Source organism: Prinia subflava, chromosome 8 (assembly GCF_021018805.1).
Source record: "Prinia subflava isolate CZ2003 ecotype Zambia chromosome 8, Cam_Psub_1.2, whole genome shotgun sequence".
NCBI classification, from domain to species: domain Eukaryota; kingdom Metazoa; phylum Chordata; class Aves; order Passeriformes; family Cisticolidae; genus Prinia; species Prinia subflava.
In genome coordinates, this window is record NC_086254.1 from 21,065,350 (window position 1) to 21,076,640 (window position 11,291).

General features: G+C 63.4%; 1 protein-coding gene across 3 annotated transcripts; it reads right to left on the bottom strand.

Annotated features, from left to right (window-relative positions):
- ARHGAP27 (Rho GTPase activating protein 27) lies at nt 1–11,016 on the bottom strand. 3 transcript variants are annotated; one of them, XM_063404081.1, is made up of 16 exons: nt 10,646–11,016; nt 9,712–10,393; nt 6,167–6,595; nt 5,329–5,544; nt 4,911–5,021; nt 4,751–4,818; nt 4,565–4,652; nt 3,273–3,377; nt 2,809–2,907; nt 2,652–2,742; nt 2,412–2,531; nt 1,886–1,984; nt 1,532–1,609; nt 1,246–1,380; nt 700–805; nt 1–589 (listed from the first exon to the last, which is right to left on the bottom strand). In XM_063404081.1, exons 2-16 carry the CDS (start codon nt 10,372–10,374, stop codon nt 412–414), a joined length of 2,586 nt encoding a protein of 861 aa, XP_063260151.1. In that variant the 5' UTR covers nt 10,375–10,393; nt 10,646–11,016; the 3' UTR covers nt 1–411. The 3 variants fall into 3 exon arrangements, with proteins under 3 accessions (XP_063260151.1, XP_063260150.1, XP_063260152.1); XM_063404080.1 differs by having other exon boundaries at nt 9,712–10,526; nt 10,646–10,753; XM_063404082.1 differs by lacking the exons at nt 9,712–10,393; nt 10,646–11,016 and adding an exon at nt 8,060–8,246.
- Between the last annotated feature and the right edge of the window lie 275 nt (nt 11,017–11,291).

Consider the following 11,291-nt stretch of genomic DNA (forward strand, 5'->3'; position numbering starts at 1 on the left):
TGTCTGAACGGGCTCTTTATTTGGGCACGGGCTGGGGGGCTCCAGCCATGGCACTGCCTGGCCTCTCCCTGCCCACCCTGCCAGTGCCACTGTCCAGAGGCACTGCCTGCCTGGACCCTCCCTGCTCCCACCCCGGGAATGCCGGCTCAGCCAGCCGGGCACTGCAGGGCTCCACTGACCACGGGGACCCCACTGAGCCCCACACACCCCTGGGGCTCGACCCCCTGGATGAGGCCCTGGTGGGACAGGGTGGCCAAGGAGGACCCACCAGGGCACCCCTCCCTTGAGCCGGGTCACCACGCTGCCCTTCACAGAGCCACCACCGAGGTGACACACGGCCAAGTCCTTCCTGAAGATGCTGCTCCATCAAGTCCCCATTGCCGGGCTTGTCCCCACGTGTGTCCCCAGGGTTTATCCATCTGGGAAGATGTATCCATAGTGGTTGAGGATGTGCTCCACCACCTGATTCTGGAAGACCATGTGCATGGCCATGTTGCCCTCCTCACTGGCTGGCCGCAGCAGTGTGGGGCCGAAGACGATGGCGACGCTTTGCACCGACATGCGGTTCTCCTCCTTGTGCTCCACCACCCTGCAGGGACAGGGGTGTCACTGGCATGGCCCTGACCCCGGGGCCTGTCCCCAGAGTCATGTTCTGCCTTCCTGCACCGGGCTGGGTTTGGGGGAACAAGGGGGTGTCACCTGCAGAGGTGGCGGAAAAGGACCTTCATGGTGTCATGGTGGGCGGGTGGCAGGGACAGCACCAGGTCCCGGATGCAGCGGCCCCGCAGGGACGGGTCCTGGATCTCTGCCAGGGAGGGAGGGCACGGTGGGGTGCTGGCTCCAGCAGTCACAGCATCCCTGTCCCCACCTCCATTCCCATCATTATCCTATCCTTATCCCTATCCTCATCCCATCTCCATCACCACCCCCTGTCCCAAATCCTGTCTCCATTCCCATCACTTTCTATCTCATTCCTGTCCCCATCCTTATACCATTCCCCATCCCGTCTCCACTCCATCCCAGTTCCCATCCTGGTCTCCATCCCATTCCAACCCATGCCAACCCCATGCTTGGTGCCATCCTGCACTCATCCTCATCCCATCCCCATCCTCATCCTCATCCCCATCCCCATCCCCATCCCCATCCCCATCCCCATCCCCATCCCCATCCCCATCCCCATCCCCATCCCCATCCCCATCCAATCCCATCCCATCCCCACTCCCTATCCCTGTCCCTGTCCCTCACTGATGGCAGCGATGAACTTGTCGAAGTGGCTGAAGGGGACAAGCGGCTCTGGCAGCTCCCGCAGGAAGAGCTTCAGCGCGCCGGTGACGACATGGATGTCCTCCCAGCGCCCGTCATCCAGGTCCAGCTGTTCGTCTGGAGGTGGGGCAGCATCTCAGGCATTTCCAGAGCCCCAGGGATGGGTGGGGGTCCCCAGCTGCCTCCTCCCCAACCCCAGCCCTGTCCCTCTGCCCCTGAAGGGGAGTTATACCCCACTGTCCCCCACTGTCACCACGGGTGACCGTACCGTGCTCCACCTTGTAGCGCAGTTTCTGGATGGTGGCCAGGTTGCCACTGACCCGGTACAGCCCATCTATGTCCAGACCTGGGCAGATGGAGATTGGGGAAAGCTCCCAGTTAAACAATCTACCCTGGGATGGGACATCAGGCACTCTTGAGGACACTCCAGTGTCCCTCCTGTCCCCTGGAGGATGCCCACAGCCAGGTGGCACATGGCAGCAGTGGTACAGCTGCGTTGGTGCCCACAGCAGCCAGCACCAGGCTTCCAGGGAAAACCCAAACTTCCCACGCAGGCTGTCCCTGGAGCTGTCCCCACCTCCCATCCCGGTGCCCCAGGCTGACCCTGTCCCCAGGGCAGTACCTCTCCTCTCCACAGTCCATATGCACTGCAGGACGAAGTGTGGCACTGTGCTCCGCTCCCGCTCACACAGCGCCAGCAGCGAGCAGCCAAAAACCTGGTCTGGGAACACAGTAGGGACATGAGCATGGCCAGGGGATACCAGGAGGGTGCCTAGTGGGGGCAGGGTTGGGGGCAGAGGGTCTTGTTCCCATAGGAGTGTCCCATCAGGTGGCTAGAAGTGATGGAACACGCCTGAGCCCATCACCGAGATGTTGGGTCAGGGTTGGGCTTGGTCACTCAACCCAGTGTCCCAGCTCCAGCCCTGCCTGTCCCAGCTCCAGCCCTGCCTGTCCCAGCTCCAGCCCTGCCTGTCCCCACCCGTCCTCCAGCCTAAAAACATCCCGAGGGACTCAGCCATTCCAGCACCTACCCTTGATAGGCCCCTGACACTCCATCTCAGCACCTGCTCTGGATTTACCCTCATCTCAGCACGTGTCCTTGATGCAGCCCCGTGCTGGGACCCCCCTCTGCAGCGCCCCACACCCACCCTTGATGTAGCCCCTCTCCCGCAGGGATTGCAGCGTCGGCCGCCTCTGCAGGAACTTGCGCAGTTTGTTCCGGACTCTGCTGGTGTCACTCTCGGCACTGCCCGTCACCTGGCCGGCCGCTGGCGGGGACATGGCACATGTCAGCACCACCCCGAGGGCCCTTGTCCCACCCCCGGGGACCCGCAGGGTGGGTCCTTTTGCCAGGGGCCCCGTGCCCATCCCTGGTGCCCGGTGCTCACCTGCCCTCCTCTCCTCGCCGCCACCCAGCTTCTCCCGGGAGCCGAATTCAGCCTGAATTTCGGCCTCCTCCTCTCCGGGGATGTCGGAGCCCTAAGGAAGGGGCACCGTGAGATGCGGGCCCGGCCCAGGATGGCCACGGGCGGGGGCCCTGCTCACCCTCCGGCCGATGCTGTCAGCGATGGCCCTGTGCCAGGCAGTGATGATCTGTTCCGAGTCATGCTGGATGAGGAATTCCGAACCCTCCCGCGTCCTCAGCTGCAGAGCAACCGGCAGAGGTCAGGGAAAGGGCATGGGGCTGCCGCAGCCACTCGGATTTGGGAACCAGGATATGGCTGAGCCCGGCACCAACTCTGATGGCCCCAGACGGTGCCGTTTGCTGGGGGCTGGAGCGGCTCCACCCTGTGCAAAGCCCCTCTGGGAGCCAGGATGCCCCATCAGAATGGGACAGTGACTGGCAGGGCAGTGTCCCTGTACTCCCTCCCAGCCTGGCACATCCCCAGTGTCCCCACTTCCATCTCTGCACCACTGCTTGGATGAACTGGGCAGGTGTGGCATTGCCCTGTGACCCACGTGTGGACCCTGGGGTGTGACCAGTGTCCCTCCTGCTGTCACCTGCTCACCTCCAGGACATTCTTCTTGCTGGACTTGTCCCTGCTGGCCCAGGTGAGGGAGGCCCCGCGCAGCTCCACCGTGTGCTCGGGGGTGGTCAGGGTGCTGGGGTGCCTCTGTGGGGACAAGGGCATGAGGGTGTCACCTGCCCAGAGGGGACAGGGACACCAGGATCTGGCTGGGAGGTGTGGGCTGCCCTGCTCCAGAAAGGCAAGGTTGCTAGATGTCCTCTATGGAACCCCTCTGTCCCCTCCTATGGTCTCTGCAGGACTAGGACATGGGACTGCTGTGGTGGGGGTCTTGGCCACCAGCTTGGGGACAGCCAGGTCCTAGGGCTGCCATCACTTCAAGGGACATTCCCAGCCCTCCCCAGGGACCCAGCTCCAGCTTTGGGGTCCCTCTCAGTGTCACTGTAGGAAGAGAGAGGGTGGCTGTCCCCAAGGAAGGGAATTTTGCAGTGGGAGAGCATCAGACCCACTGCTTCACCCATGCCCTAGGTTTCAGGGTGATTTGGCCACAGTCCCCCTGCCCCAAGAGCCTTTGCACTCCCAGATGGAGCCCTGAACCCCCAAGGTGAGGCCAGCACTGCCTCCTCCAGATGTGGGTCCCCTGTCTTCCCCCCCCCGGCTGTCGCCACAGGGTGTTGCAAGACCCATGGCAACTTCTGCATCCGGCAGCAGCCTCTGGGCACTGTGGGGGGGGATGGACCCGGGGGGGCCCGGGGCTGGCTCTGCTTCCTCCTGCTGGCTCCCACCAGCCCCGGGTGCTCCGACACTGGCACCCCTGCAGGGAGTGTGTGCGTGCTGGGGGGTGAGTGGACATGTCCCAGTGCTGGGTCCCTTGCAGGGCACCTGCCTTGGCCTGTAGGTCCTGGTCCCATCCTTCAAGTGCCGATTCCCCCCCACAGCACCAGGGTTCCTGTTTCATGGGTGCTGGCCCTGTCCCCTGGATGTCAGCCTCATCCAATGGGTGCTGGTCCCACCCTGCAGCTTTGACCCCATCTTGTGATCCTTGTCCTGTCCTACAGATGCTGGTCCTGTCCTGCAGATGCTGGCCCCATTCTGTGGGTGCAGGCCATGGTCCCCCTTCCCTAAGAGCCTCTGCACCCCCTAGACAGAGTCCTGAACCCCCACCCCAGAGGTGAGGCCAGCACTGTGTTCCCTGTGGGTGTTGCCCCCATCCTACAAGTGTTGGCTGCATCCTGTGAGTCCTTGTCCAGTCCCATGGGTGCTGGCCTTGCCCCATGGGTGCTGGTTCCATCCCATGGGTGCTGGTTCCATCCCAAGGCCATTTGGGCTCTTACCAAGGCACTGGCAGCTGAGTGCTTGGAGTCCTTGAAGAAGGTAAGGATTCCTCCTTCCAGCACCGTCCAGGAGGAGCTCCAGTTCTTCCTGGGGAGGAGAGCAGGGGTCACACAGTGGGCTAGCACAGCTCCTCCCCCCTGCTGGATTTCTGTCTCCAGTGGCAGGGGACACCGGGATGTTCTTACCGGAGCCGCTTCCCTCTGTCTACTGTCTTGGTCCGGTTGAGCACCCCGGCTTTTTCGAGGCTTTTAAACTGGAAAAGTAAAGGTGATGATGTCAACTTTGCCCCTTGCTCTCCCTGGTGCTGGGTGAGGGCAGGCTGGGTGCCCCTCCCTGGGTGCTCACCTTCTCCTCCCTGCTGCCCGGTGCCGGTGACATGGGGCCATGCCAGGCCAAGAGCCCGCTGTCCTGGCTGGAGCCGCTGCTGGCCCGCTCATGGCGCCTGCCCGACGGCACCTGGACAGGGAGGGGTCAGGTGATGCCCAAGGTGCCCCTGCCAGGAGGGGCTGTGCTGTGCACCCACGGCACCCCAGAGCCCCTGTGACCCTGCTCTGTGGGCTTGTGAGGATGTTTATCCCTGGCAGTCACCTCTGTCTGCATCTTTGTCCCTGATCTTGTCCCCATCCCCACTGCTGACCCTGTCCATATCCATAACCCATCCCTGTCCCCATCCTATTCCTGTGTTCATCTTCCATTCCCAGTTCTTTTCCCTGTCCCCATCCCCAACCCTGTCCCAATCCCTGTTCCCATCCCTATCCCATACCGTGTCAGGGCCGAAGTGCTCAGGGTAGAATGTGATTCCCTCAGGGTGGCTCTGCCCGTACCAGCCCGGGGGCGAGCCCAGCTCCTCGGGGCGCCTCGGGGACAGGCAGAGAGAGGCCCTCTGATCGTAGGAGCCCATGGGCGAATAGTCCTCCTCAGGATAACACTCCAGCTCATCTGGAGACAGGTCTGGATAATCTGTTTCTGGAGTGGGTGGCTGGAGAGAAGAGACAGTTCAAGATCTTGGCCCAACCAAGAGATCTGCATGCCTGTCTTACTTGCCCAAGTGGGGGCTGCTCCATCTCCATCATCTCCATTCCCATTCCTGTTTCCATCTCAATCCCTGTCTCCATCTCCATTCCCATTCCTGTTTCCATCTCAATCCCAGTGTCCATTCCCATCTTCATCTGCACCTTCATCTTCATTCCCATCCCTGTCTCCCATGTCCAACTTCATCCCTGTCTCCATCTTCATCCCACCCGTTTCCATCTCCATTCCCCTACCTTTGTACCTCCCTGTATCTGTTCCCATCTCCATCTTTCTTTCCATATTCATCTCCATTGCATCTCCCATCCTTTCTCAGTCTTCTGCTCTGCCTCCATTTCCATCCCATCCCTGTTTCCATCTCATTCTCATCCTTTCTTACACCCCTGTATCCATACCCATGTCCATCTCCATCTGTCTCCATCTGTTTCCATCTCCATCTCCATTGCATCTCCCACACCTTTCTCAATCCCAGTCTGTGTCTCCATTTTCCTCCCACCCTTTTTTCATCCCCATTCCCATCCCTGTCTCTGCCCCCACCCCAGGCCCATCCCCATGCCTCGCCGGGTGCTCACCCTCTGCTCCGCGGGTGCGTACCGCGTCCCCCCAGGGTGCATCTCCTGGGGGCTGCCTGTGTCTCCCGCAGTGGGGGGGTCCCACGACGTCTCACCTGTCACCGAATTATAGAAAAAAGTCTGTCCGCTTCCCTCGTCCACGTGCTGTTCCCACTCGGGAAGCTCCGGGCTGTGTGCGAGCGAGGAGGCAGGAGAGGCGGCGGGACTCACTCCATCGGCCGCCTGCCCGAAGGGACAATCCCACGTGGTCTCGCCCGTCACTGGGTTATAATAAAACAAATGTCCACTGTCCGTGTCCGTGTGGGTTTCCCAGTCCGACACAGAGCCGCCAGGCTCCTCTGGGGCCGAGCTGGCGGTGGTGACCTCCTCTCGCAGCTGCTGGATGTTGAGGTAGATGGGATCAGGTGTCTCCTCTGACTCCTTGTGTGCCTGGGGGAACACGGATGTGTCACCACCGCAGCTGGGATGGCATTCCTGAGATGTCCCCACTGTGGTGTCCGGGTGGCCGATGGATGAGGTGCCAAGGAGCCGGATCCTGCCCTGACTGCTGGGTCACCCCCCTGCCCAGGCCTCCAGAAGTGTGGGGCAGGAGGTGCCAGTGATGGGGCTGTTGGAGGGCAGGAGGTGGAGAGGGGCACCCGCACCACCCAGAGTGGGGCAGGGAGCACCCAGGGACACAGGGATGAGCACATGGAGGGATATCGGGGTCCCCAGTGCCAGCATCTGTGTCACTGCTGTCTGTGTCACCTGCTGCTGGGAGCAACCTCACAACCAGCACCACGTCACTGGCACCTGCACGACCCACTGCATGCAGCACCTGCACCAGTACCTGCACCACTGGTACCTGTGTCACTGCGTCATCAGTACCTGCATCATCAGCACCCACATCATCAGCACCTCTATCACTGGTATCCATGTCACCCACATCATCGACATCTGTGTCCCTGGCACCCACTCATGCAGCACCTGCATCACTGGTACCTGCATCACCCCCTGCATACAGCACCTGCATCATTGGCACCCACATCACTGGTACCTACATCACCGGCTCTGTGCAGCACCCACATCCCTGGCACCCAAACCATGAACACCCACAACCTCTGCACTGACATCTGTGGTCCCAACACCTCCAACCTGCTCATGCCCTGCCTTCCCAGCCTCTGCTCCCACCTCCCCCGCAACAGCACCCCAAAACTCACACTCATCTCACCACACTTGTGCCCTGGGACACTTCCAGCCCCCACCAGCCTTGGCCTCCCGCCCAGAGCCGGATGCCAAACCAGACAGTCCCATCACCACATCCCAAAATAGCATCCCCAGCATCAGCCTGGCTGACTCCCACCTGTGGGGATGCCTGGGGTAGGGGATGTGTCCCCTGGGACCAGGAGGGTGCTGCCAGCGGGGAACCCTCTCCTGTCACCCTTTGATTTTACAGCCTGAGTCTCACTAATGGCTGCAGGGACAAAGGTCCCAACTCCAGCCATGTCTCCACCCAAGGGAGGTGACGGTGGGTGCACTGTCCTTGGGGACACCCTGGATCAGAGTGGGACAGCAGCTCATCCCCTCATCCTCCCCCCATTACTCCACAACCCCCCCACAATGGTGAGCAGGGTCAGAAACCAGCGGGGGTCTGCCCTCCTCCTGGGGACAAGGGACATGGGGGTGGCAATGGGGGATCCCTGGCATGGAGCTCCCTCAGCACCTCCCTCTCTCTCATGGGTGCATCCCTGGGGGTTTCTCATTGCTGGGGGGAGCTGGGTGCCCCTCCCTGCTTTGGGATGGGCATTGTGGCACCCAGAAACCCCCAGGGAAACCCAAGGGGAAGCCTGGAGAGGGGCGACCCCAAAACACCCCCCTGTCCCCGGGCTGGGTGCACCCTTGGGTGCTGCCTACCTTCCCCAAGCGCAGCAGCTGCAACGCCCTGCTCCGGGCCCGCTGCGAACCCCCCGGTGCCTGGTCACCCATGGCGGTGACACTGGGGCAGCGCTGGGGGCACCAGGGTGGGCACAGCCGTGGGGACACCGCAGGGCTCCGGGGATGCCGCTGTCGCCCTGAGCTGGGCCTTGCACCCACCGCGCTTCCTGCCGGGGCTCGGGGAGCGGAAGAGACGCGCAGGGCGGAACTGGCTCCCCCTGGGGTTGTTGTCACCCATCATCTACAACCTGCCACCCGCCACCCACTCTGGCAAAGCCAAGGCCAACAGGGCAGGAACTGCTCAGGAAATGCTGAGCAGGAATTGCACTGGGATGATCCCCCAGATTTCGGGTGGCCCATCTGGTGTCACACTGCTCCACCGGAAGCTGATCTGGGGCTGCTGCATCCCCACAACACCGGGATCATCACATCCTATCCTATCCCACCCCATCCCACGGGTGAAGGGTGCAGATGGTGGCAGGACTGAGGTCACCATGGTCCTGCCATGCCCGATACTTTCGGCACTGGTCGGATTTGGGCAGGGAAGGGAAGGGAAACGCTCCTGTGATGGCACCAGGGTTGGGGACTATGCTGGGTCACCCCCAGAGGGGGCGCATTGGCTTTAAGTGTGCAAAGGGCACAGCTGGAGGGACAAGGTGTAAAATGAGGTGAAAATAAGGTGAAAATGGGGTGTAAAACACAGCCCCCACCACCTATACTCTACTTCCTCCAGCAACTCCCCCAGTTGGCACAATCCCTCCAACCCCCCTTGAAGTGGGGGACTCCCAGGCTTGGGGTGCTCCAGGTGCCTGGGGTTACTCCAAAGTGAGGTGCTCGGGGACAAGTGAGGAGGGGACAAGGTCGTGGGACCCACCCCTCTGCCACCACTGTCTCACCCGGTGTACCCCAGCCCACGTTGGTGGCAGGTGAGCAGCCGGGGGGAGCCCCACTCTTCGGTGCCCCCTCCAGGGAGGTGCAGCTCAAGGGGTGCTGGGCAGAGCCCTTTGCTACTTACTGGTGTGGGGTGAGTGTGCGTTTGGGGTGTCGGGGCGCTGGCCTGTGCCGGGGTGCACCCAGCACCCACCTCGGTCAACGGGTGCTGCACCCAGGTGAGGCTCCCGCCCCGGCTGGGAGGAGCTGCCGCGCTTCCCTGTTAACCCCTTTCTGCCTCCTCTAATCCTGGAACGCTTCGGGAACACGAGGGGAACACTCCAAAACCCCCCTGGGTGACACCGAGCGTTCCCCCCTGCCCCAGGGACCACGGGGTTCTGCAGAGCGGGGTCTGGGATAGCCCAGGGGTGCCCATGAGGGTGGGGGAACTGAGGCACGGGCTGGGGGCTGAGGGTGTGCGGGGGGTCCCTGTGTCTGGGGTTACTCACACCCCCGAAATGGTTAATTCTGGCAAACCCCTATGGTAGGGTCACCTGCAGGTTTGTCCCACGGTGGCGAGACGTGAGGGGTCCCAGCAGTGGCTGCGGTGCCAGGGTGTCACCACAGTCTGTGCTGGGGGTCACAGCGCCATGGTGGGGGAACACGGCCATTGAATCAGCTCAGGGGCCCCGGCTCTACAACCCTACCCTCTAACCCCCCCAGCGCAGCTTTTGGGGACAGCAGTGGGGATGTCACCGTACCTGAGCCGCAGGGCCGGGCCCCGGCCACCTCCTGGCCACGTCCCTGTCCTTGCCGGAGGCGCAGAGGGTCTCGGAGCGACTCTTCCCGAGCGGGCGAGCGTGGCCTGAGGGGTCCCCGCGTGCCCCCATGGCAGTGGCACCGCGTGGTGCTGGTGACACCCGCGCCAGGTCATCCAGGGAGTACGAAGGTCTCACAGGCTCGGCGGGGAGTGGGGTCAACCCCGGGAGGACCCGAAAAGAGCTGAGTGACGGCGGTGAGTCCCTCCTGGGCACCGAGTCCCTCCTGAGCACCGAGTCCTTCCTGGGAACCGGGCACCCTCCTGCCGGCTCCCCCGGCTCGGTGGCGCTGATGAACCGATACTCGTAGGCTGGCGGGGGCTGCAGGACGAGCGTGGCCGGCTCTGTTGCAGCATGTCCCGATAGCGGAGGGTCAAGCGGGGCTGGGGCGGCGATGGGTGGCAGCTCCTTGACGTACTGGGCCGGGATGTAGAAGGGCCGGGCGTCCCCGCTCCTGCGGACGTGCCACCAGTGCGGGTTGGTGCGTTTGAGCAGCACATAGCGCTCGTTGGGTTTGATGGACACCAAGGTGCCGTCCTTGGCGCGGTACTCGAAGCCGTACTCCACCAGCACCAGCGGCTCCTCCGCCGCCTCCGCCGCCTCCATGGCCTCCCCGCGCCTCCTCCTGCGGGGCACGGGGCAGGGGAAGGTTGACGGCAGCACCCGAGCCCTGCTGGGCTGAGGAGGCCCCAGCTCAGCGCCCTCGGGGTCCCCACTGAGCACCAGCCCTACGCGGCCGCTCCGCGAACCGCCCGAACCTGCTGGAACAGCCCTGGGGTCACCGCCACCACCCTCGCCACCATGCCCCAGACCCCAAAGCCACCGAGCCCCGAGCCCCCGAAGTCTCCGAGGCGCCGGTCCCCAGCCCCGCTCTCACCTGCGGCCGGCGCTGGGGCGGGTGCGCGCCCGCGCTGCCGCTCGTGCCCGCGCCGGGCCGGTCCCGACCCGCCCGGTTTCCGCCGCCGCCTCGACGAGAGACGGGGCCGGGCTCCGCCGCGGGGTGGGTGCCGGCTCCCGGCGCAGCACGGGGTGCTGGTGCGCGTTTCCTCCCCTCGGCGGGCGGGAAGGGACGGTGGTGGAGGGGACCCGACGAGGAAACGGCTCCTCGGGAGGTTCCTGCCGCAGGAAGGGCCCAGCCCCACGGCTCGGCCGGGATCTGCGCTGCTGCCGGATCTGGCACGGCCTCCCTGGGCAGTGGGATGGGGACCCCAGTAGGGGGGGCCCACGGGAGCTGTCCTGCCCTGGTCTTTGTCCCCACGCACCCCAGAAAGTTCTGCTGCGTTGGTGGGCACGTCCCAAGTCCTCCCAGCACGTGAGTGGTGGGGAAAACAACAATGGGAGAGGCTGACATCAGTGAGGAGCAGCCGGGAAGGAAAATGGGGAAGGGACCTCCAACCACTTCCCAAGCGAAACCCCAGAGGATGGAGGATAGGCAGGAAGGATGGAGGACAGAGGACAAGAGATGGGCAGCATCCCCATTCCCAACCCTCTTCCCACAGACACCGTGTCAAGTTCAAACTGTG

Bases quoted from the DNA above. Each gene is read 5' to 3' on its own strand.
- ARHGAP27 (XM_063404081.1), bottom strand. From the start codon at position 10,374: ATGGAGGCGGCGGAGGCGGCGGAGGAGCCGCTGGTGCTGGTGGAGTAC. The intron at 4,819-4,910 runs GTGAGCACCCAG...TTACTTTTCCAG, and splicing joins CGGGCAGCAGGGAGGAGAAG to TTTAAAAGCCTCGAAAAAGC. The intron at 4,653-4,750 runs GTAAGAACATCC...TCTCCTCCCCAG, and splicing joins GACAGAGGGAAGCGGCTCCG to GAAGAACTGGAGCTCCTCCT.